Below are 27,230 nucleotides of genomic sequence, written 5' to 3'. Positions count from 1 at the left end.
TATGAGGAGCTGCAGTTACAGGGCTGATAAATGGGAGGACATAGCAGGTGATGAGTATGGGATATCCTAACATAGAAATATAGCTAAGAGCCAGCTGTCCACTATTATAGGGATATATAATTTATTACACCACCATCACTGCTATAACACATTCCTCCCTAACCTCTGTAACAAGACATTCCCCCTCCTCACTGCAGTAACATACTGTATTTCTTCCCCACCCCTCCCAACTCATACTTACCTACTTTTACATTGTGCTCTCCAGGAGAAGCCGGAAAGGAGATGCAGGTGGGCAGTAATGGGCAGGACAAGACTATTTATATAAATAGGCTGTGTCACCTTATGACAAAATGCTGTGAATCGCGCATATTTGAATAGGTAGTGGGGCCAAATGATGCATTTATCATAGAAACGAGTCATTATGCCCCTCCCCTCCAGACGGACCATGGATTCCTAGTAAGATTCTCCCTATTCTGCCCACTTTACTCGGCAGTAGGTGGGATGCGGGAGAAGTGCCTGCTCTTCCGGGGGTGTGGGAGGACTACCTGAAAAATCAGGAACCTCCCACAGGTTCCTGAAGAGTAGCTGTCCCAACTATGCAGTAACACATTCCCCTACATATCACTTACCTGTCCTCCCATGTGGTAAAACTTGTGAGACCATGCTCTACTATAGGACAGTAATGGTCTGGGGGCATATCACAGTGTAGCTCATTCATTCTGCTGCTTGACTGACATTAATTATAAGAGGCCTCATTGCAGCTGTGTGGGTGATTGCAGAAAGCCAGACTCAGGGCCATGCAAGAAAGGACAGATACAGGGAGACAGCGGTATTTCTGTACCAGGTATCCGTGTATCTGTCCTGGTTCCTGCAGGAAGAAGAGAGCGGCTTTGCCTGTGTTATGTGGCCCATAGATTGGGGATCAGTGCTATGTGGCCCATAGATTGGGGATCAGTGCTATGTGGCCCATAGATTGGAGATGAGTGCTATGTGGCCCATAGATTGGGGATCAGTGCTATGTGCTAGATGACATTTCCCCACAGTCCAATTTGTTCCCTCCTGGCTTCCCCGACATGTGTAATGATACTACTGCTTCTTCCATAAACAGGAGCACGTGCTTCTTGGCATGGAGTACGCATGTGGTGGGGATTTCCATCAGCTCCTCACAAGGGAAGGCCGCCTTGACATCCCCAGTGCAAGGTGAGGATATAGAATGATATCTTGTAAACACAACTAGATAGAGGATGGACTTAATGAACGTTTTCTTCTGATGTATAGAAATAGATAACACAGTGTTTATAAGCATAAATTACATCTGTGTTATATCTTAGAATAAAAAGGAGTATCTTGTAAACAGAAGGAGGCTAAGAAAGTAATCAGATGTGCAAAGGTAAAAGCAGAGGAGAAAATGGCACAGTCAGTGGGAAAAGGGGGCAAAACTTTTTTTTTAAGTATATAAGCGAAAGGAGAAAAACAAAAGGTGGAATAAAAAGATTAAAGACAGAAAGAGGCAGTATTGTTGAGGGAGACAATGTAATAGCTGATCATCTTAATAATTATTTTTGTTCAGTATTCACTACTGAGAGAGAAGGCAAGGGGACAGTGGCATGTGGGGAGTTTGACTGGGGTGGTACACCTGTCAAACCATAACACAAGGTGAGCTCAGGGAGGACAGAAACCTCCCATGGAGCAGACGGGAACAGTAGGTACAAGCACATTTACAGAGGAGAAGATCCTAACAGAACTCTCAAACCTGAAAGTGGATAAATCAACGGGGCCTGATGGGATACATCCAAGGATACTAAATTAGCTTAAAGGGGTGCTGGTAACACCATTAACAGGATTATTCAACCAGTCACTAGCTACTGGAGTAATTCCAGAGGACTAAAAAAAAGCAAACGTTGTCTCACTGCACAAAAGTGGAAGCAAGGAAGAGGCAAGTAACTACCGACCAGTGAGCCTTACATCAGTAGTAGGGAAATTGGTGGAAACACTCTTAAAATAAAGAGTCATAGATTATCTCAAAACAGCATGGATTTACTGGTGGGAGATCATGTCAAACAAATCTTATTGACTTTTTTGACTGGGTGACTAAGGAAATAGATAAAGGGGGGCCATAGATATAGATAAGCTAGACTTTAGTAAGGCTTTTGACACTGTTCCACATCACAGACTGTTAAATAAACTGGAAAGCATGGGATTGGATACAAAGATAGTTGAATGGATATCATGGCTGCAGGATAGGAAACAGAGTTGTAGTAAACGGTGTGCAGTCTCAAGAGGGAAATTTTACCAGTGGAGTACCTCAGGGATCTGTATTTGGACCATGGATTCCTGGTGAGGTTCTCCCTATTCTGCCCACTTTATATGGGCAGAATATCTTTATTTGTGACATTGCAAATGGTATTGAAGGGAAGCTATGCCTTTTTGCAGATGACACAAAGATATGCAACAGGGTAGACACACCAGGAGGGGTAAAACAAATGATTGATGATCTAGGTAGACTAGAGGAATGGTCAAGAATGTGGCAACTACAGTTTAATGCCAAAAAATGCAAGATCATGCACTTGGGTCTCAAAAATCCAAAGGCTAAATATAGTATTAATGGCACTATACTGGAAACTACTGAAGAGGAAAGGAATCTACAGTAGGAGTCACTATTTCAGGTGACTTAAAGGCAAGCTGTAACAAAGCAGTGAGGAAGGCAAGTCAGATGCTTGGTTGCATAGGGAAAAAAATCAGTAGTAGAAAGAAAGAAGTGACAAGACCACTGTATACTGTAGGTCATTGGTACATCCTCATCTCGAATACCATGTTCAGTTCTGGAGGCCATATATCCAGAAGGATATTAGTACATTAGAGAATGTACAAAGAAGGGCAACTAAAATGGTGCAAGGTCTACACCCCAGAACATACCAGGAAAGACTGAAAGATCTTAATATGTATAGTTTGTAGCAGAGAAGGGAAAGGGGGGACATGATAGAAACGTTCAAATATATAAAGGGTTTTAACAAGGTAAAGGAAGGAGACATTCTTCAAAGAAAGAGAAGTATTAGAGCAAGAGGACATGTTCTGAAATTGGAGGGAGGTAGATTCAGGGGAAATTTGAAGAAAAATTACTTCACAGAAAGGTAGTGGACAAGTGGAATAGCCTCCCATCAGAGGTGGTAGAGGCTAAGACAGTAGAGCAATTTAAACATGCATGGGATAGACATAAGGATATCCTTCAGAAGAAGTAAGGCTCAATAAGGGTTGAGGTAACAATATGTTTAAAAATGGGGCAAGTGGTTCTTATCTGCCGTCAAATTCTATGTTTCTATGTTAATTGGGATATCAGTAATATTATCCGGGAACAACAGCTGTGACATAATTGTAAAGCTGTTTTATCAAAGTGTGCAAACAAGCCACTGATCACAGCTAAGTCTTATGCTGCGTACACACTGAAGCGATGTGTACCCAGATAATATGGCAGCCGATGGGCCGACATATCATATCCATGGTACACATCAAACTATGTAATGAAGGACGGAATTATACCTTGTTCCGTTCTTCATTACCTTGCATGGCACTGCATGCGATATCGTCCGGTTGGCCATTCAGCAGGGCCAACCAGAAGATATCGCTAACGACCATGGGAGCGTGCAGATTGGCCATACACACTGAACGATTCTGTCGATATGTTGTTCCGATATGGCCGGAAAAGTCATATCGGGCCGATATCGATATCTCTATTCCCCTCCTCTGTCTCTCTCTCACCATCCTATCTCCCCTCCTCCCTCTATCTCTCTCTATCTTTGTCACCCTCCTACATCTATATCTCTTACCCTCCTTCCTCCCTCTATTCCCCTCCTCTCTCACTCCCTGTCTCTCCCCCTCCTACCTCTATATCTCTCTTCCCTCACTCTCATTCTCACCTCCCTCTCTCTCCCCCACCACACTCTCTCTTCTCCTCCTCCCTCTCTCTCCCCTCCTACTTCTATGGGCGGAATTCAATTGTATTCACGGCCCGCATCTCCCGTCTAAAGTGACAGGAGATTGCGGGCCGCTATGCAATTGTCCAAGATTTTCGTGCTGATCGCGCTCATAGAGGTCAGGTTTAGCCGCGTAAAGCAGCTAAACCCAACCAAAGTGCTGGGCGCGATCGCGAAAAGTGATGTTTGGGTGCCCAAACATGTCACTTTTCGCACATTTCAGCTCTCATCCCCCAGGGGCTGCGAGCTGAAATGTAGCGCTGGCAGCTCATCGTGCCCGACAGGAGCAAGAATTGAATAGCTCCGTCGGGCGCGATAGGGGCTACAAAGAATTGAATTCCGCCCTATATCTTACTTCCCTCTCATTCTCACCTCCCTCTCTCTCCTCACAATGCTGGAGGGGGTGAGAGGCTGTGTCTGTGGCAGCCAGTGAGAGCTGTGAGGGAAGGGCGGGTAGGGCCTTGCTCCAGTTCTCACTGCACTTGCATAAAATTTGTCAACATTTTTTTTTTTATATATAGATGTTTGATAAGTGACTGCAATATAGTGCAGCATCTGAAATGTTCATGTGCTAATATTAACAAAAATGGTTCAAAATATAAGATTGCACTGAGATGTTTGAAATTGTGTGTGGACAATCTTAAACCGTCAAGGTTTTTGGGATTTTAAAACATTCTTCTCCTTACACCTAGCCATGTGGTGTATCACATTATATTATGTTCTCCTCCTTACACCTAGCCATGTGGTATAACAGATTATGTTATGTTCTCCTCCTTACACCTAGCCATGTGGTATAACAGATTATGTTATGTTCTCCTCCTTACACCTAGTCATGTGGTATAACAAATTATATTATGTTCTCCTCCTTACACCAAGCCATGTGGTGTATCAGATTATATTATGTTCTCCTCCTTACACCTAGCCATGTGGTATATCAGTTTATGTTATGTTCTCCTCTTTACACCTAGCCATGTGGTATAACAGATTATATTATGTTCTCCTCATTACACCTAGCCATGTGGTATAACAAATTATATTATGTTCTCCTCCTTACACCTAGTCATGTGGTGTATCAGATTATGTTATGTTCTCCTCCTTACACCTAGTCATGTGGTATAACAAATTACATTATGTTCTCCTCCTTACACCTAGCCATGTGGTATATCAGTTTATGTTATGTTCTCCTCTTTACACCTAGCCATGTGGTATAACAGATTATATTATGTTCTCCTCATTACACCTAGCCATGTGGTATAACAAATTATATTATGTTCTCCTCCTTACACCTAGCCATGTGGTGTATCATATTATGTTATGTTCTCCTCCTTACACCTAGCCATGTGGTATAACAGATTATATTATGTTCTCCTCCTTACACCTAGCCATGTGGTGTATCAGATTATATTATGGTCTCCTCCTTACACCTAGCCATGTGGTATAACAAATTATATTATGTTCTCCTCCTTACACCTAGCCATGTGGTGTATCAGATTATATTATGTTCTCCTCCTTACACCTAGCCATGTGGTATAACAAATTATGTTATGTTCTCCTCCTTACACCTAGCCATGTGGTGTATCAGACTATGTTATGTTCTCCTCCTTACACCTAGCCATGTGGTGTATCAGACTATGTTATGTTCTCATCCTTACCCCTAGCCATGTAGTGTATCAGATTATGTTATGTTCTCCTCCTCAGGCCTGTCAAGAGCCGTGCTGGGGCCCGGAAAAAGGGGGCGTGGCCTAATCACGGGAGGTGCGGTCACACCCCCGTAAGTAAATAAAGAAAACGTTTTGCAGCGCCACTTGCGCACTGATAAGGGGGGGTGCAGTGAGCCCCCTCAGCCCGGCACATAACCAGTGGGGGATGTGATCAGCTTGATCGCTCCCCCCACAGGCATAGTGTCGGAGACTGCTGTGGCTGTTTCTCAGCAGCCGCAAGCAGTCTCCAGTGCAGCCCAGCACACAGCAGTGTGTGCTGGGCTGCTGCGTGATGTAAGAGGGGGGGAAGCGGTGCCGAACCCGGGCCCCTCCAGCAAGCTCCTCCCCCTCTCGGCACCCCTGCTCCTCCTCACACCTAGTAATTATCACAAGCCGCCGCACTGCCATTGCTGTGCGGGGTGAGCACTGGGCAAGCATTCGCTGAAGTCTCCTCCTTCCTCCTGTTTGGATCTGTGGTTAGCAGGATATTGTTTGAAGTTCCAGTCTTGGTTGCTGCTGAGCCTCTGCACTAATTACTGCCTGTCAGGTGCCCACTGATTGATTCTCCTGTCTCTGCACAGCCCAGGTGCTCACTGGTCTGTCATTAGGGAGACTTGCTCTGGTTGGGCCCTGTTTCTGTTAAATTCCAGCCAGCCCTTCACTCCATGCCGGTGATAGCGTTCCACGTGTTTCCGGTTCCAGTGTGGTCTCCTGTTTACAGTCGAGTTACCTGTGTCTAGTCTGCCTCCTTGATTTTGCCGATTGTGTCATCTGGGCGGTACGGTCCACAATAGTACTGCCAGCTGTTTGTGTCATCTAGGTGGCACGGTCCGCAATAGTACTACTGGCCGCTTGTGTCATCTAGGCGATCCGGTCCACATTCCTGTCTCCAGCCATTTGTGTCATCCAGGCGGTGCAGGCCGCGTTCAGTGTCCTGAGTACACAAATTTGTGTACAATCGCTGGTGTCATCCCGGCGACACTAAGCGCTTTTTAGCGTCCTGAGTACGCAATTTTGTGTACAATCGCTGGTGTCACCCCGGCGGCACTCAGCGCACCCCAGCGTCACCTTGCCAAGTCCTTCAGCCCTCAAGGCTGCTTCACAGTCCAAAGGCTGCAACTGCATCCAGTGACTGTTATAACCGGCCCAAAGGCCGCATCTCATCCTATTGGCCTTCAGGTCACAACTAGCAGGGGCTGTTACCGACCCAAAGGCCGCATCTCATCTTACCAGCCCACAGGCCACGTGGCCTAGCCATGTGGTTTAACTATAACAAATTATATTATGTTCTCCTCCTTACACCAAGTCATGTGGTATATCAGATTATGTTATGGTCTTCTCCTTACACCTAGCCATGTGGTATAACAAATGATGTTATGTTCTCCTCCTTACACCTAGCCATGTGGTATATCAAATTATATTATGTTATCCTCCTTACACCTAGCCATGTGGAGGGCCGCAACTAGGGGGGGCTAGGCATCGGATTTGAGGGGGTACTGAAGGGCTGACTCAGACCCTGTGGTGGCTTGGGGGCACGGAGGCTTGTGGGGCATGGTGGCTTGTGGGCTGCAGATTCCATGCAGACTAGCCGACCGCATGGAATCTGCTGAAAATGGCCCTCCAAAAATGGGCGCCGCCTAGGAGGAGACAGATGCTAGAGGTCCTACTGGACCTCTAGTGTCTGTTAGGCCAGCGAATAGCAAGCGTTCCCGTAAGCGTTGGGAATGCTGGTGCTGCTGGGAGATGTAAAACCCCTGGCAACGAGTGTGAAACCCCTAACAATGAGCATGAAACACCTGGCAATGAGCATGGAACACTTGACAACAAGTATGAAACTCCTGGCAATGAGCATGGAACCCCTGGCAATGAGCATTGACCCCTGGCAATGAGCATGAAACCCCTGGCAATGAGCATGAAACCCCTGACAATGAGCATGAAACCCTTGGCAATGAGCATGAAACCCCTGGCAATGAGCATGAAACCCCTAGCATCGAGCATGAAACCCCTGACATTGAGCATGAAACCCAGAGCATGAGACCCCTGGCATCGAGCATGAGACCCCTGGCAACAAGCATGAAACACCTGATAACGAGCATGAAACTCCTGGCAACAAGCATGAAACCCAAAGCATGAGACCCCTGGCAATGAGCATGAGATACCTGGCAATGAGCATCAAACCCCTGGCATTGAGCATGAGACCCCTAGCATCGAGCATGAGACCCCTGGCAATGAGCATGAAACACCTGATAACGAGCATGAAACTCCTGGCAATGAGCATGAAACCCAGAGCATGAAACCCCTAGCAACGAGCATGAAACCCCTGGCAATGAGTATGAAACCCAGTGCATGAAACCCCTGACAGCGAGCATGAAACCCCTGGCAATGAGCATGAAACCCCTGACAACGAGCATGAAACCCCTGGCAACGAGCATGAGACACAGAGCATGAGACCCCTGTCATCGAGCATGAGACCACTGGCAATGAGCATGAAACACCTGATAACGAGCATGAAACTCCTGGCAATGAGCATGAAACCCAGAGCATGGGACCCCTGGCAACGAGCTTGAGACCCCTGGCAATGAGCATGAGACCCCTGGCATCGAGCATGAGACCCCTGGCATCGAAGTGGGAGACCCCTGGCATCGAGCATGAGACCCCTGGCATCGAGCATGAGACACCTGGCAAGGAGCATGAAACCCAGAGCATGAGACCCCTTGTAACGCGCATGAGACCCCTGGCAACGAGCATGAGACCCCTGGTAATGAGCATGAGACCCCTGACATCGAGTATGAAACCTCTGGCAATGAGCATGAAACCCCTGGCATCGAGCATAAAACCCCTGACAATGAGCAGGTAATTTAAAAGTAATTAGAAGCCTATCTGTGGGGCATAAAATGGTGTCAGGGGCAAATATGTAAGTGGAACTTTGGTAATAGGCATTACAGTGTGTGGCATAATGTGTAATGGGCATTATGGTGTGTGAAATAATGTAAGTCACTATACCAGGGACGTCTGACTAGTGCACTGCCTTATGGAGGAGCAAGGACAAATCCAGGTACATGAAGGGAGGAGGTGCAAAAATATGAGATATGGTAAGAACTTACCCTTGTTATCTCTATTTCTACGAAGTCCATAGGGTTCCACAGGATGCCTTGGGTATAGGTGTGACGTCAGTCGCTGGGCACCATAGTTAAGCTTTTCAGCCTCCCAGGATTCACTAGGGTCCCCCTCCTATACCCCGCCCCCGAGCCAAGGCACCTCAGTTAGTTATCAAGCCATAGGCCGGAGGAGGAGAAGGAAGAGAGAGAAAAAAGATCTGGACACATACAAGAATCACATTCTCACCAGAGGGAGACGGAAAACCGGTGACCAGAGCAAAGCCCATCTGCAGCACAGGTGCGACAGGGCGGGCGTCCTGTGGAACCCTATGGACTTCGTAGAAATAGAGATAACAAGGGTAAGTTCTTACCATATCTCATATTTTCTACTTCAGGGTCCATAGGGTATCCACAGGATACCTTGGGGATGTCCCAAAGCAGTATCCTTTAAGGGTGGGGACGCTCCTGTGCAGAAAGGAGAATCCGCCGCCCGAAGGAAGCATCCTGAGAGGCGAAGGTGTCAAACCTGTAATACCTCACGAAGGTATGGACAGAGGACCACGTAGCAGCCCTGCAGATCTGAACTGCCAAGGCACCACGTCGAGCTGCCCACGAAGGACCCACAGACCTAGTGGAATGAGCCTTCAGAGAAGGTGGGACCGGTAGGCCTTCATGAAGATAAGCTTCAGAAATAGCCATACGGATCCAGGCTGCCAAAGTTTGCTTTGAAGCAGGCCAACCCTTTTTACGGAAGCCATAGAGGACAAACAAAGCGTCCGACTTCCTAAACGAAGAAGTGCGGTCAACATAAGTCCTTAAGGCCCGCACAACATCCAAAGAGGCCTCACCCACGGAAAGACCCGGTGAGTTAAAGGCCGGAACAACTATTTCCTCGTTAACATGAAACTGGGAAACAACCTTGGGAAGAAACTCGGGCCGAGTGCGGAGCACTGCCCTGTTCCCATGAAAAACCAAGAAAGGGGGTCTACAAGAAAGAGCCCCTAACTCAGAAACACGTCTGGCCGAAGCAATGGCCAGAAGGAAAACAGTCTTAGCTGTTAGCCATTTAAGATCCACTGAGCCCAGTGGTTCAAACGGCGGTCCTTGGAGAGCCCTCAGGACCACAGCCAAATCCCAAGGCGCCACAGGTGGAACAAAGGGCGGCTGAATGTGGAGAACACCCTGCATAAAGGTGCGCACATCCGGGATTGTAGCAATCCTACGGTGAAACCAGACAGATAGGGCCGAAACCTGTACCTTCAAAGAAGCAAGGCGAAGCCCATGATCTAGTCCCGCTTGCAGGAAGGCGAGAATCCGAGACAGACGAAACTCCCGCGGTGCATAACCTCTCGGTCGACACCACTGGAAGAACGTATGCCACACGCAATGGTATATCCTCGCGGAAGACGGTTTCCGAGCTCGTAACATGGTATGCACCACAGAGCTGGAAAACCCCCGGGACCTCAGCATGGCCGTCTCAACAGCCACGCCGTCAAAGACAGCCGAGTCAGGTCTGGGTGAAGGCAAGGACCCTGAGACAGAAGGTCCGGTCGTAGCAGCAACCGCAGAGGACTGTCCACGGACAGACCCTGAAGGTCTGAGAACCAGTGCCGTCTGGGCCACGCGGGAGCTATCAACAGGAGCGTCCCTCCTTCCTGTTTGAATTTCCGGATTACCCGTGGAAGAAGGGAGACCGGAGGGAACAGGTATGCGAACTGGAACGTCCACCGGACGGACAGAGCATCCACCAGAGACACCCCTTCGTCTCTTGTGCGAGACCCGTACACCGGCAACTTGTTGTTGTGCCGGGACGCCATGAGGTCGATTTCTGGAAGACCCCACCTGTCCACCAGTAGTTGAAAAACGTCCGGGTGCAGGGACCATTCCCCCGGATGAACGTCTTGGCGACTTAGAAAGTCCGCCTCCCAATTTAGCACTCCCGGGATGAAGACCGCTGATATGGCCGGAAGATTGCGCTCCGCCCAAACCAGGATCCGAGAGACCTCTACGAGAGCCGCCCGACTGTGATTTCCTCCTTGCCTGTTTATGTAGGCCACGGTGGTAGCGTTGTCCGACTGGACCTGCACCGGGCGACCCTGGAGAAACCGCTGTGCCTGCTGGAGAGCATTGAAGACCGCACAGAGTTCCAAGATATTTATTGGAAGCTCCGCTTCTGTCGGCGTCCACCTGCCCTGGAACAAGTGTGGACCCGAAACTGCTCCCCAGCCCCGAAGACTGGCGTCCGTTGTCAACAGGACCCAATTTGGAACCCAGAACGGACGTCCCTTGTTGAGGTTGGTCGTCTGTAACCACCACGCAAGGGACAGGCGAACCTCCGGGGTGAGCACAATCGTCTGGGACTTCAGAGACTGAGGCAGCCCGTACCACTTGGACAGGATCAGGTGCTGCAGAGGTCTGGAGTGAAACTGGGCGTATTCCACCATGTCGAACACCGACACCATGGAGCCCAGTAACCTCATCGCCGAGTGTAAGGACACCCGGCGGCTGTACAGGCAACTGCGCACCCGTGACTCTAAAGCAGAGATCTTGTCCTCCGTCACGAAGATCCTTTGCTGTCCCGAGTCCAATAATGCTCCAAGATGCAGAATCCTCCGAGACAGGATTAGAGTGGACTTCTGCCAGTTGATTAGCCAGCCGTGCCGTTGCAGCAGTGCAATGGTCAGGTCCAAGTGGCGTACCAGGAGCTCTGGAGATCCTGCCACCAATAACAGGTCGTCCAAATACGGCAACATGCGGACTCCCTGCAGCCGCAGAGAAGCCGCCATGACCGCCATCACCTTGGTGAAAACACGTGGTGCTGTTGCCAGGCCAAAAGGTAACGCCCAAAACTGGAAGTGGTCGCTGCGGATTGCAAACCTGAGGAACTGTTGATGGCGCAAAAGAATAGGGACATGCAGGTAAGCGTCCTGTATGTCCAATGACACCATGTAGTCCCCAGGTTCCAGCGCCAGAATGATTGACCGTAGGGTCTCCATCCGAAACTTCGGGACCCTCAAAGACTTGTTGAGTGCTTTGAGGTTGAGAATCGGACGATATGACCCATTGGGTTTCTGTACCAAAAATAGATTTGAATAGAAACCCTGGCCCCTCTGGGAGAATGGAACAGGCACTATAACTCCAGCCTGGAGCATAGTGTGCAATACCTTCCGCAGCTCCGTAGCCTTGTTCCGGTCTGATGGTAGACCCGTGGTGAATAAGCGAGCCGGGGGTCTGTGCCGGAAGGAGAGGGCGTATCCGTGGGAAACCACCTCCAGAACCCAAGTGTCTGTCGTAGTGGTCGACCAACACTGGGCGAACTGTAGCAGGTGGCCTCACACCCTGGGATCCCCCAAAGGGAGGCCCGGACCGTCAGGCCGCAGGCTTGTCATCTGGCTTGGGGGCCGGACGTCTGGTACTCCATGCCTGCTTCCGGGGCTTGACCGATTTCTTAGGGCCAGCCTGTCGAGGAAACGACTGTGGTTTGGGCCTGCCCTGGGCCCTAGATGACCGAAAGGACGATGGTCCAGAACCAGAAGGAGCAGCGGCCGACGGGAGATAAGCAGATTTGGCTGCCGCCAGCGTGGCCACAATCTTATCCAGATCCGGACCGAAGAGAACTTCTCCGGTAAACGGCAACGCTTCCAGACCTTTCTTGGAATCTGCATCCGCCTTCCAGGATCGCAGCCACAAGGTGCGACGAGCAGCTACCGCTGCTGAAGAAATTCTAGACACCAGAGTACTAATGTCTAGAGCCGCCTCGTTGATGTAGGTGGCCGAATCACGGAGATTGCCAATCAACTCCGCCTGTTCGGCCGGACAGTCGGATTCAAAAGAAGCCTCTAATGAATCCGCCCAGCGCTCCATCGCTCTGGCAACCCAGCAAATAGCCATAGCCGGCCGTGCTGCCCCCCCTGCAAGGGAATAAGCGGACTTCAGGCAGATTTCTACCTTGCGGTCCGTAGCATCCTTAAGGGAGGACATGGATGGCATCGGCAATGTGGCACTACGGACAAGACGGGTCACGTGAGAATCCACCTGTGGAGGGGATTCCCACTTAGCAAAATAATTATCCGCGAACGGATAAGCCACCGCCAGGCGTCTCTGCGGCTGGTATCGCTTGCAAGGCTGTTTCCACGCCTCCTCTAAATGGTCCACCAACTGACCCGAAAGAGGAAAGACTGTGGCATCGCCCTTCACATCTTTGAAAAAGGCATACTTAGATTTAGCCGCTGGGGGAACTTCGTCCTCAATCACCAAGGCTGTGCGGACCGCCTGAATAAGTCCAGGGATATATACTTTGGACTTAGCATCAGCGTCCTTAGTATGGAGAGGTTCCTGATCGTAAGGATAGCAGAAAGAACAGGGACAGTAATAAAGCTGAGAGTTTAGAGAAGAAAAGTTACAGGCAGCGCTAGCATAGTCACATACAATGCAGAGAAATAACAATTCCTGCACTAACAGCGCTGATCACTCAACTACACAGACACAGGGCCTGGTAGGACACAGCGCTGCATACACAGACCTGAGCCACAGCGGAGTAGAGGTATGCGGGGGGACCCAGACCACGATGCTTCCGTCCAGCGCTTCCAGCAGCGTTCACCATGCGTTCTGGAGAAGATGGCCGCCGAGGAGCAGAGAGGAGGCTGGCCTGGGGGAGGAGCGCTGCCACAGGACCAGTCGGCAGCATGCAGAGAGGGCTGTGTGCAGCGGGGGAGGCGCCGGCTGTGAGACAGGGAATGCGCGCTCCCCTGGCATGCATTTAACCCCTGGGACGCCGCAGCGCTACCGCTCTGCTGCGGTCCGCTGTCCCAGGGGGTAGTGGAAAGCGCAGGTTGGTCGCCTGGCTCCACGCTGCAGCCAGTCCCCAGAGAGCCCCCTGCCTGGGGACTTAGGACCATGTGACCAGCGGGGACCCACCGCGGGACCCCGCTGCTTACCTTTGTCCCCCTTGGATCCGGCCATGGTCCGGAACATCTGGGGTCACCGCTAGCTGTGACCCCAGATGCTCACCAGCATCCCCGGATCGGTACCGGCGTTCTGGTACCGGCGGGGGTGTAGGGAAGACAGCATGGACGTCAGGACTGACTGTCCATGCTGTACATCCAGATGTGCAGCCACAGCTGCACTGAAGAAAGCTTCAGGGGCTCTTCTAGCCCCCACTCCGACAGGTGCACCCGACACCGGCCGGGCACCAAACTAAACTGAGGTGCCTTGGCTCGGGGGCGGGGAATAGGAGGGGGACCCTAGTGCATCCTGGGAGGCTGAAAAGCTTAACTCTATGGTGCCCAGCGACTGACGTCACACCTATACCCCAAGGTATCCTGTGGATACCCTATGGACCCTGAAGTAGAAATTACTGCCTTGCCCCAGGTAACAGATATCCTAGCTTCGGCCCTGCCATGTGGTATAACAAATTATATTATGTTCTAAGCAAAATGTATTTATTTGTTTAAATATGTTGATCCTAACCTGAGAATATGAAGGGCCTAACTCTGAGTTGCACACATTGCCGATTTCTGTGCATGAATCTATGTCGCACTGTGCATGTGCCCAAATAGTGTGCGCACAGGGTCAGAGCTGCAATTGAGGGGCACGGGAGACACAGTCTCAGAAATGTGCTGCCAATGTAGTTGGCGTTCCTGGGCGGTGACAGGGAGGTGGCTTAGAGCATACACAGAAATGGCCCTTCTCATGGGCATGTAACGGGCATCTCATGGCTGTGTCATGGGCGTATCAATGTGTCATCATGGGCATGTCACAAACAAGATGTCATGGGCGTGCCATGGGCGGGTCATGAGTGTGTGCTATGGGCAGGTCATGGGTGTGCCATTGTGTCATGGGCATGTCATTGAAAATGGTTGTGTACACAGACTCACAACCACTTATACCAGGAGAATTATGCCAGGCGCTGGTGTATCAAACAGGAAAAAGGAAAACATGTATAAATATATTTATTTGATATTTCATTTTCTATGTATAAGTGTCATTATTTATAATATTATTAAAAATAATTATATTACAAATAATTACACATATACATATAAAATGTGTAGAAATCTAGCAAGAAAAACTAAAAACTCCCGTGAATAATATGAAATAAAGTAATTGGACAGGCTGTCGATGGACCTTAAAAGTCATAAATTGCCAGCTCAGCCGCTCATATAGGAGGCCGTACTCGGATGGGGAAACTGCATCTGCCATAGGGCTGGTGCCAGTGTCAGTGGTATGACCAATTGTATTTCAGCATTACGGGTGCTGACAGTGGGTGTCTCGGTCCTTGCACATTCGTAGGCACAGGTGTACACCAGGGAAGGACTTTGTAGCATCATTGGCATAAAGTCACTGCACCAAAAGACGCACACACGGATGCGGCTGGGTCCCACTCAGAATCATATGCTCACCAATGCCAATATTACCCACATTTTTACATTGTCAAACACTTATAAAGCAAAAGCTACATGAGATGTATATTTGGGACACAGGGCCTGATTCAGAGCCGCTCGTAAGCGGCCGCTCGTTTGCTCCGAGCGATGTTCGCACAACTGCGCATGCATATGGGTTGTAATATGCATGCGCGAACCAGTCATTGCGGTCGGAAATTGTGTGCTCGCAAAATAGCGAATGCCTGCTATTTTGAGTGACAGGATGAGGCGTTTGTGAGTGGTAACAGGGGAAGGTGCTTGAAAACGGGGAGTGGAGATCCGAAATCAAAACGGGCATTTTAAGGGTGTGCATAATTAACAAAGCAGCGTCATCGACCACGTCACTTGGTTGTCTTTTAGCCTGAACTGCTCGCATGATTGCGGTAGGAAAATCCTACCACAAGTACTGCGAGCGGTTCATACGCCTTTCGATGTACTCGATTAATCTAATAAATAGCGGAGATGACGTAGGATGCGAGCGGCCAGGGGGCGTTTTTTTAAAAATAGCGAGCGCATGTTTCGTTCGCTCGTTCAGACATAGAGGCGTCAACACACCGCAAAGAGCGAGCGCTCTATTTAAATATCCGGCCCCTTTTTCTGAACGAACGAGCGCAAATAGCGTCCGGCTCTGAATCAGGCCCACAATCAGAAAGGTAATTTACATTTGTCACTTGATGAGGAATGTCCCTATAGTAATGTATACATATATTACTCACCACATGTGTTTGGAGGAGATTCTGCTCTCACTCTTGTTGCCAGATCTCAGGCTCGGCTCCATTAGGCAGGTCAGAGAGAACAGCGGGGCGAGTCAGCTTTATATAGGAAAGGAGGCAGCTGTCAGATGCAGGGAGAAGGACACATTGGTATAACACCATCCAATTAGGATAGAGCTGGGGTGGAGCTGATCACTTAGAAAGGTGCTATTTGCCTGCGGGCATGCAAGTTGGCCGATCTTATAGCGAGGTGAATACTGTTAGATTAGTGATAGGGATCACCAAAGAGAAATTAGTTAGTAAATATAAACAAATGACAGGGACATGGTCAGAATACATAGGGAGTGTTGACTTGAAATTTCTGTGCCATTACGTAAGCATCCTAACAATGAAACATTGATTTATTCTCTTTCTATCAGGTTCTATGGAGCGGAGATTGTATGTGGGGTTCAATACCTACATTCCAAGGGCATAGTCCATCGGTAAGTATAAAGCTACACTATAACAATGGTATAATATAAGTATATAAGTATGGATTGTAATATGCAGAATGTGATATATTTATTATCAGGTCTGCCTGCGCTCTACTTTTTACATATTATACTTTTATTCATTGCCACATATTTCCACCTACATCTTATAATGGGTACACACTGGGCGTTATATCCGCTGTTCAATTGAATGACCGATAAATCGCGAGCATGTCATCAGGTGTGTACCCCTGATATGTCTGTGAACGACATCATTCACAGACATATTGCATTGACTGTGCAGCATAGTAGATGGCCAATATATCTGCTTTAATGGTATGACCAATAGTCTCAGTGCATACAAAGATTGTATTTTCTTCACAGAGACCTCAAGCCTGAAAACATTCTAGTTGCTGAAACGGGTCATCTGAAGATTGCAGACTTCGGTCTTGCAATTGAAAACATGCTGGGAGACAGAACAGCCAATGGATACGCAGGAACACGTGGCTACATCGCTCCTGAGGTGAGGTGCACAGGATTTCCTACTGTTACTCATGTAACTACTCACATTTCATAGAGAAGCCTGGTGTAAGGCAATATGGCTACAAAAGGCACATTGTAAGAACACCTGTACATTAAACCTACAAACTATCCAATAACGAGGAAAGTAAACTGAGATTTCATACAACAGTTTCCATATCAGCAGAGGACATTTGTAATATTCCTATTACAGCTGTCATTCAGCTGCTTTTACCATCTCAAATTAGACAGGCTATAAATGCGCTGCGGGCTTACTGCTGGCGGATATTGGTAAGTAATTAAATAGCTCTGAGCATTAAACCCAGGAGCTGCAGCCGTGTGGTAAGTCCTGGGGATAATTGAATCTGTCTCTACACTGACACATACTGTACATGGCAATGTTTTCTCCTCACCAGGAAAACTGAAAGCTGAGACCAGCACGTGTTGTCTCCTGATAAAAAGCACCATTGCAGCCGTGCAACAAGATGTCACAATGCATTTATAGGCAATGTGTACTGTAGACACGTTACCAGGGCCAGATTAAGGCTTGTGGTGGCCCCAGGGCAACTAAATGGTGTGGGCCCTCTCCAAACCATACAGAGCCTACCCTTCCCTTCAACCTGAAAGCCCCACATGGAGCCTTTAGGGGAGTCCTAAATATATATATATATATATATATATATATATCACTGAAATGCTGCAGGACTTCCGATCAGAGTGTAGATTTATTCAACGTTTCTGGGCTATCAAGCCCCGTCGTCAGGAATACATAAGAAGTGAGACAATTAGTCACCTTACCTTATATCCCCACCATGGAAGTGATTGTAGACCAGGCAGGGCCGCCAGGTGCACGAAACCGGAGGGAGTAAGCAGCGCATCATGATGACGCAACAGCTCACATTCTCGGCGGTTGTCATGGAAACCTTAGACGCTTGCCCGGCTCTGACCTGCCTGTAGAGAACACGTGAAGATAGAACAGAAAAAGACAAGATTAGAAAAACCGAGTTTGAAAAGAAGAGGTTTAAATCAATCAATTTGTTAAAAACAAATATCAATGCCAAATAGTGTATAGAAAATATAAGTAGCACAAAGACGATTTTCACATATGTAACTACATATAAATATACTGTATTATAATAGCTCAAAAGCATAATAAATTTAGAGCAAACAATATATGCATGATGTACTGATTCCAAAGAATTTCATTCATAAAAGCATGTTCCATGATATGCGTTCGTTTAACCCTCTAGGGGAAACCGTATCCAGTTTGAAGATCCAGGATGCCTACCATATATATAAAACATACACTCACATATAAACAGTATAAACACACTTACACATAGGGATGTAGTTATGTATACCGACAAGGAAACCCCGATAGGAACTTAAGATAGGCGTCGAAATACCGACACCTATTTAATCCTGACGCCGGAACACTGAAGGACGCGTGCCCGAATGAAGTAAGTCTGGGGTGTCCTTAGCATTAGTAAGTCTGGGGGGAGGGTTAGGTTTCGGGAGCGTAATTAGGGTTCGGTTTTTGGGTGGTTAGGGTTAGGCCCTATTGGGGGTGGGCTAGGGTTAGGCACAAAACGGGGAGGGTTAGGGGGGGAAGTAGAGAGGGTAAGTATACTTTCCCGACCCGTTTGGATACCAATCATCGGGATGCCGCTGTCGGTATTCTGACGGGAGGCATCCCAACAGCTGGCATTACATACCCATTCCAACACATAGGGCGGGATGTACTAAGGTTGCAGTGACCATTCCGCCAGTTACCGCAACCTTACTAATCACATATCTACTAACATATGCGATTAGTATCGCAAAGGACAGCTCTTGCGATAAGAGTTGCCCTTTGCGAAGCACCCGACGCCTGGTGACAGGGTCTCTGTGGGACCCCATCCCCTCTGAGCCCCAGGAGCTTCCTGCTGGTCACATGTGCAGGAAGCCCCGGGCTCCTCCTCCCGCACCCAGAAGAAGATTAGGAGTAGGAGGAGATGGAGGACCCAGGAGGAGCGCGGGCCAGCGACCATGGACAGCAGGTGAGTGGGGGCCAGCGCATGGCGACGGCGGGGCAGCGGCGAAGTGTCGGGTGCGGGGTCCGGTAAGAAGCCCATAGGCTTCTATAGGGTAATGCCAGGTTTTTCTGGTGTTACCCTCCGCGCCGAAAAAAGGGTGGGCGGGGCTTAGCACATATGGAAATACGGTAAAAACCCCAAAAAAGGGGTTTTTACCGTATTTTTCCTTTAGTACATCCCGCCCATATACACATTAACACATACACACTAATACATATATATATATATATATATATATATATATATATATATATATACACACATTAAGACATTACACATATACACCATGACACATATACACACAGAATCACATACATACATACACACACACCCACTGAAACAGTACTCAAACATACCCTCACTTGATGCAGCAGCTGCTGCAGGACCAGTCCTGGTTGCAACAGAGGCCCGACACCTCGATTCATAAGGCCCCGCCCCCGTGATGTAATGCTGTGATTTTCAGTTATATGGGGGCGGAGCTTGCATATTGGCTCTGCCCCCTATGCGGCCAGTCACTGTAGGGGGGAATCGGTGTAGCAGGGTTTTTTTCTAGATACTCAGAAACCCCCCTGCAGTCGCTAGTGTGGAGCCGGCTGGCCCCTCTCCTCCCTAGACAAAAGCTGATGCAGCAGCACTGACTGTGCTGCTGCATTCCGTAGAAAAGCCACTGCTGCTGCGGAGCCTTAACCCGGGAACAGGTGTCGCAGGACACCTGTTCTCGGCAGCGTCACATTGACCCTGTGTGGGGGCCCCTGTGTGTGGGGGTCCCGGGACGACCGCCCATGTTGCCCCTCCCTTAATTCGGCCCTGCACATTACACTAAGATTGTTTTCATCAGGTGATAAATTAAAAATGAGTGATAGATTAATAGACATCACAATATGTATGTAATAGAAGATAGAGGTCTGCAGGACTGTAGTGATATAACTGCAATACACAAACTAAGATATAACAATCATTTTGGATAGAGCATTCTCACCTAAACCAATCAGATTATTGATTGAAGTCACTATCTACATTTGATTGCATGGAATGTATTATTTTCCATACACACCTGATTAATAATCCTGTAAAAACCAAAGTGAATGATTGGATTGTAAATGTGTGGACAGGCCATATAACTGCTGTATTAATGGCATTTTGAACTTAGTTATATATGAGGGGCCTATTCATCATCCTTATTTTTCACAAAATCATGTGAAAATTAACATTTTCACATACTTTTGTGAAAAGTAAGTGTCGGGGCTATTCATCAAGTTCCGAAAAAGCATTTTTTCAGGAACTTGATGGTGTTACTGACCACCACCCTGAGATGGTGTTCATCCCCCAATAACCTTCACAGACTGCTGTTTACTCAGCAACCTGTTAAGCAGGGCTGGCACTACTACTAGGCAAACGTAGGCATTTGCCTAAGAGTGCCGGCCACTGCAGGGTGATAGTGTGGACAGCACACAAGTGCCGTCTTCACTACACTATTAGTATAACAAACACACAGCCGCCGGCAGCTGTGTGTTTGTTTTAGCAGCCGATGACAGTCAGACAGACTCTCATCTGCTGCTGCTGCGCCCACTGCCAGAGCCATCTTCCGGCTCCTGCAGTGGGTAATGGGAGAGACGTCATGACGTCTCTACCATAATGCGGAGCAGGCCCGCCCGGGGTACAGAGGAGCGGACGCCGGAGAGGGGATTAAGGTAAGTGGAGTTATTATTTTTTTTTTACGTGTGTGATTTCCTGGGACTACTGCTGGGGGGGCGATCACTACTGGGGGCACTGCTGGGGGGAGCCTACTACTGGGGACACCGAACGACTACTACTGAGGGAACTGCTGGGGGGGATCACTACTGGGGGCACTCCTGGGGGGAGGCTACTACTGGGGACACCTCACGACTACTACTGAGGGAACTGCTGGGGAGGCTACTACTGGGGGCACTACTGGAGACAGGCTACTACTGGGGACACCGAACGACTACTACTGGGGGCACTGCTGGGGGGAGGCTACTACTGGGGACACCGAACGACTACTACTGAGGGAACTGCTGGGGGGAGGCTACTACTGGGGGCACTGCTGGGGGGAGGCTACTACTGGGGACACCGAATGACTACTACTGAGGGAACTGCTGGGGGGAGGCTACTAATGGGGACACCGAACGACTACGACTGAGGGCACTGCTGGGGGGATCACTACTGGGGGCACTACTGGGGGGCTGCAACTGGGGGCACTGCACGAGGGGGATTAGTGCTGGTGGCACTCCACAGGAGGCGCTACTACTACTGGGGGGTATTATATAAAGGGCACTGCATAGGGGGAACCACTACCTGGGGCAATGTGTAGGTGGGACTACTACTGAGGGCATTATATAAGTGGCACTGCATAGGGGGACCACTACTGGGAGCACTGCATAGGGGGCCACTACTGGGGGCACTGTATAAGGGTTTGTGTAGCTATCCGCGGGTGGGGGGGCGCAAGGCTGAAGAAATGCCTAGGGTGCCAAGAAACCTTGCAGCGGCCCTGCTGTTAAGATTTACATGGCAGCCACAAATCTATTCAGAACTCCCTGCTGTGTGTGCACTGGCGAGCCCCAGAGCTGAGCCCTGCAGACATGTGGCCCAGCTCACCGAAAGAAGACAGGTGAGCAGGCTAATGAGAAGGAGGGGGAATGGACACCCACGGGGGGGAAGGGTCAAACACCTGTGGGGGATGGGAGGGGGGTCGAATCGTACACCCACGGGGACGGCAGTAAAATCCGCAGCCAGCCTGACTTCGAGCTGTGTTTGAACTTGTGATAATTATGTTTTGATGAATAGGCCCCTGAGTATTATACTATTTTTCAACACTTTTATTTGACAACTTTTAACAAATAACAAAATGAATAAAATATAGTTTAATAACAAAATAGTCTAGTATTATATATGTAGATAGAATGTTCCATAACTGAGACGCCGGACCCATGTTACCTGTGTACGGGATCACAGAGGCAGGAAGTAACACACCCCTAAATGGACGAGACACACTTGTGTTTTTTGCCGACACTTCCTGTTGTCACCCCCAGATGCTCCCTGTCTGCCAATTACACTGTGATTAATAACTGGCAGCGTATGACTACGGTAATGTACCGTGGTACCTGCGTAGTGGCAAATAATTGCTCCACTTATGGAAACATTGGCATTGTGTACATCTATGAATCAGGCCCATTAGCCATTGTCAGAGATCTCTTATGGGGCAAATGATAACGATATAGTTTATATCGTCCTTTTTTTTTAACTCCTACAAAGACCAAACTATGGTCGATATGCAGGCATGGATGGTCGATATCAATATCGACCATCGTGGGGTGTGGCCTGACTGCAGACCTGAGTGGCAGCACTGTACGGGAGCTCCGTCCGAGGAAGCCTGTAAACCCCTTCCTCAGCATATAAAGGGACTTTTTTTTTCCCCCACATACTGGCTGTGGTGGAGCTAGGTGCAGGGGAAGTGAAATTAGCCTTCCCGGAATCGTTGGTGCGGAGGCGGGAGACCAGAGGCCTTCTCGCGCCAGAAGCCGCGGCCTAAATTTTGGGTCATCTGCCCGCGGCGGATCGTGGAGTGCCGCGCGGCTTGACGAAACTCCACACGGAGCTGCCCTGCGGCTGCCGTGGATGCCGGGTCGCCTTCTACTAGCCGCTGTCCCCCGCCGGCCGACCTTAACCCTCTGAGTGGATCTACTTACCATCCGGGTGCCGCGGATCGTGGCCTGGAGCTCCGGCGGGGTCCCGCGTGGCGCTGCTGTAACGGGCGCTGCCCGGCGCTCCTGGTCGCGGTGAGTGCGTCCCCTGGTCCTTGCTTTCCTCAGCTGTGCCGGCTCTCTCCTCTCCCAGGGCTGCTGCTGACCAGACTCCATTAGACGCCTCTGAGGAGGCCGAGGGCGCCATTTTGGATCAGGGCTACATGCCCATAACATACTTGCTTCTTGCTGGTTCTGCACTTATCAACTTTCTGTATGCCCTATCCATTCCAATACTACAATCCCCCTATTGGATGAACATTGCATTCCTCTATATCTTCCTCATACCAGGATAATAGCATACATTGCTGTCATGTTTTTTCAGTGATTTACTTTCTCATCCCTATGAGACCTCCACAGCCCATATTTACCTAATACTACACTGTTGGTAACAGTAACCATCTATCTTCCCATATTTGCTATACGAAGACGCCAGTATGCCCAACAAAAGAGGCAAGTTGTCTACTCTCGCGCCTCCTATTAAATTTGTAGCACAGAGAACCACCGATTCTTCTTCTACTGGGAAATCTCCGCTGACAACTAAGGCTGTTCCTTCTCCTGTCCCTGACGTCAACCTTGATATTTCTGCTGATGCTCCGCTTACTGTCCGCACTCTTCACCAAATGCTTCAGGCATTCCGCACGGACCTTACCTCTGACTTTCAAGTGTCTATTAAGCAACTCACTACTGAAGTGACAGGTATTGGAGACCGCACGAATAACTTGGAGACTAAGATGCAAGAACTAGTCTCCTCGCATAATGACCTTCTAACCTCTCACAATTCGGTCCTTACGGAGTTGACGGCGGTCAAAAACAAATTGGCAGATTTAGAAGATAGATCCCGGAGGAACAACGTTAAAATTAGAGGCGTCCCGGAATCGGTATCAAATTCAGAACTTCAGTCCTTTGCTTTAAATATCTTTCAGAAGCTATTGCCATCTGTAGAAGTTCGGGACTTATTGATCGACCGCATTCATCGCCTACCTAAGCCCCGCTCAGCTCCAGCAGGTTCTCCCAGAGACGTTCTCCTGCGACTTCACTTCTTTCACATCAAAGAAGAGATACTCAGGGCGGCACGTGATTCGACAGATGTGGAAGTCCTTAATAACCTACAGTTGTTTCCTGATCTCTCGATTCATACTATAAATACACGGAGGACATTCCAACCTCTTACGAAGGCGCTTCGGAATAACGACATCCAGTATAGATGGGGGTTCCCGGTGAAGCTCCTAGTACGAAAAGATGGCTCGACATTTGTAATCTCTTCCCCGGAAGCTGGCGTTAAATTACTAGCAGAATGGGAGATTCCGGTCTCGATCCCTACACCTTCACAAGCTCTCCCTATCCAATCGGAGTGGTCTCGAGTGGGATGAAGCCGATTTTTGCTGCCTTTTCTGAAATCCCTTCCATTTTTCTTTTTTCCCAACGTCAGAACTCTGTTTCTTTCATAGATACAGATTTGGATTTCTTTTGCAGTCGTTTCATGTTATGTCGTTTCATAAGAACTTACTGGTGTAAAGGTCTGTTGTTTATTTACAACTTCTGTGTATTGTTTTGTTTACAATAAGTGGTTTACTGTTTGACTACAATAATCCCTTTCCCCTCCTCCTATCCTCTTTTCCATCATAATATGTATTGGGACTATCTCCCTGTTGTTAGGATGGAGAGGGGTAGGTAAATATGTTATATCATTATATGTTTATATTATGTCTCATAATAGGTCTCAGGGATGGGTATTGTCACGACCCGCCCCACATGTTAACCATGTTGCCGTATTGTTTTCTCACGGCAACTACTGTGGCCCGATATACCGGGCCTTTTGGGTTCTCTATTTTTCTTTTTTACCTTAGTTTTTTATTTTTCTCCTTCTTCTTTTTTTTTTTTATGTACATCTGTAACTTTTCCTTTTTGTTTTGCTGCTGTCTGACATGTATACTTGGAGGAGCTTACATTATGCACTGTTTTCAATGTCCCAATGGTTAAGGTTCTTTCGCTAAATGTCAAGGGGCTTAATTCCCCACAAAAGAGACGCTTGGCTCTTTCTACTTTTCATCATCATAAGGCTAATATTGTAGCTCTCCAGGAGACACACTTCTCATCCTCAGCCCCCCCCGTATTTAAGGATCATAGATACCCTGTATGTTATACTGCTAAAAGCCCTCTCAAACGTAATGGAGTTGCTATACTGTTCCATGTTAACACTCCATTTGAATTACATAGGAAAGTGGAAGATGGGAATGGCAGGTTTCTTATTCTCATTGGGAAAGTTGAGGAGACTTTAATTACTTTAGTATCTTTATATGCCCCCAATTCCCGACAGGTTCCCTTTTTACGAGACACCTTTGAGGAAATATCTAAAGTTAGACAAGGTGCTCTCATTTTGCTGGGTGACTTTAATTTAGTCCTCGATCCTAAACTAGACAGGTCCTCGCCGCAGGGACATTCCTCTTCCCCTCGTGTAACGGGCCCATCGCTGGCCTTTAAGAAATTATTGGCGGAATATGATTTGTATGACGCTTGGCGTACTTATCTACCTGATGAGAGGGATTATACCTTTTACTCTTCGGTCCACAATAGTTACTCCAGAATCGATTTAGTCCTTCTGGATAAACGAACTCTACAATCTACTAAAAAGGTTAAAATCCTCCCTATTGCTTGGTCTGACCACGCGCCTGTCCTGTGGATTTGGAGTATAGGCAAACACATTTCCTCTAAGCGTCCCTGGCGCCTTCCTGAGTATCAATTAAAAGACTCAGAGACTCGGCAGGCCCTAACAGATTCTCTTAAATTATATATTCAAACTAATTCCCCTACCGATACTTCTGTTTTCACACATTGGTGTGCCTTAAAAGCAGTACTCCGTGGTACTTCCATTCAAAAAGGAGCTCAATTTAAGGCTCGCTCTCGTGAATTACAGAATAATCTGGAAACGTCCCTTCGGTCCTTAGAGTCCCAAAATCAAAATCATCCCACTAGAGCATTGCGCAAACAACTCCAAGAAGTGCGAACGCAACTCCAAAAGCTCTTTATCTCACGTATGCAGGCGGCTTTTTCACATTTACGACACAAGTTCTATACGGCCGGTAATAAAGCCTCCCGCCTACTAGCCCGGAAGCTGAGGGGCCAGCAAGCTCGCAATAGAATTAAATGTTTATTAACCCCCTCGGGAGCGAAATGCCTTAATCCTCTTGACATTGCCAATTTATTTTCGGATTATTATGCAAAATTATATAATCTACGTGAGGATCCCTCAATCCCCCAACCTTCAGCTACTGTTATATCCTCTTTCTTAGATAACCTATCTTTTCCCTCCCTGGATGCGGACGACCTGGAGTCTCTGAACGCCCCTTGGTCCTTGAAGGAAATTCAGGAAGTCATTCAGAAACTACCCAGGGGCAAAGCCCCTGGTCCTGATGGCTTTTCAAACTCCTTTTACTCTGTATTTACTGAAGCCCTCTCCCCAATTTTGCTAAATTTATTTACGGAAGCTTCCGATATTGGATCCTTCCCACCCGAAATGGTAGAAGCTCAAATAGTCACCATCCCGAAGCCTGGTAAAGACCCCTCTGAGTGTAAAAATTATAGACCCATCGCGCTCCTTAATACGGATGTGAAAATTTTTGCTAAATTAATCGCCAATCGTTTAAACCCACTGCTCCCCCGTCTGATACATCCTGATCAAGTTGGGTTTGTCCATGGGCGCCAGGCTCCTGATAACACCCGAAGGGTTTTGGATTTAGTGGAATGGGTATCGTTCAATAAGGGACAATGCCTTCTTTTATCCCTTGACGCTGAGAAGGCGTTTGATCGGCTTCACTGGGACTATATGCGTCAGGTTTTACATCGGTATGGATTTCGGGGCGATATTCTCCGATCCATTAATGCCCTTTACTCTGATCCCTCTGCTCGTGTCTTTAGTAATGGATTTCTCTCCTCACACTTCTCAATCTCTAACGGCACAAGACAGGGGTGCCCACTCTCTCCACTAATATACATGTTGGCCATAGAACCTCTTGCGCAAAAGATTCGACAATCATCTGAGTTCCCAGGGCTCTCTGTTTATGATACCTCCCATAAGTTATGTCTGTTTGCAGATGACGTTTTGTTGTTTGTCACCGACCCGGAGATTTCGCTGCCATCGCTCCAAGGCATTTTAGATACTTACAGCGCAGCATCCTATTATAAATTGAATGTTACAAAAACTGAAGCTTTACCTATTAATATTTCACCTTCTTATTTACGATCATTAAAGAGTCATTATCCTTTTATTTGGAAAAAGTCTTCCCTATCCTATTTGGGAATTAATATACCTTCCTCTATTGATGGTGTCTTTACTGAAAATTATGCTCCCCTTTTGCTGCAATTGTCCTCTCTAGCCACTGCCTGGATGAGCCACGAGATCTCCTGGTTGGGCCGTATAGCGGCGTTCAAAATGATGCTCTTACCATAACTGATGTACCTATTCCGTGCTATTCCATATGATGTCCCAGGGAGGCTACTG

General features: G+C 48.2%; 1 protein-coding gene across 1 annotated transcript in view; it reads left to right on the top strand.

The window, feature by feature from the left end:
- The window catches only part of LOC148511668 (protein kinase C delta type-like), a 65,239-nt gene that overhangs the window by 18,460 nt on the left and 19,549 nt on the right, over positions 1–27,230 (top strand). The window contains exons 4-6 of the mRNA XM_088482806.1: positions 1,109–1,200; positions 16,324–16,386; positions 16,759–16,897. Of these exons, the coding sequence (XP_088338932.1) occupies positions 1,109–1,200; positions 16,324–16,386; positions 16,759–16,897 (294 nt within the window). The remainder of the gene's footprint in view (positions 1–1,108; positions 1,201–16,323; positions 16,387–16,758; positions 16,898–27,230) is intronic.

This window comes from Taudactylus pleione, unplaced genomic scaffold (genome assembly GCF_031769625.1).
Source record: "Taudactylus pleione unplaced genomic scaffold, aTauple2 ptg000296l, whole genome shotgun sequence".
NCBI classification, from domain to species: Eukaryota; Metazoa; Chordata; class Amphibia; order Anura; family Myobatrachidae; genus Taudactylus; species Taudactylus pleione.
This window is presented reverse-complemented; position numbering and strand designations above follow the sequence as displayed.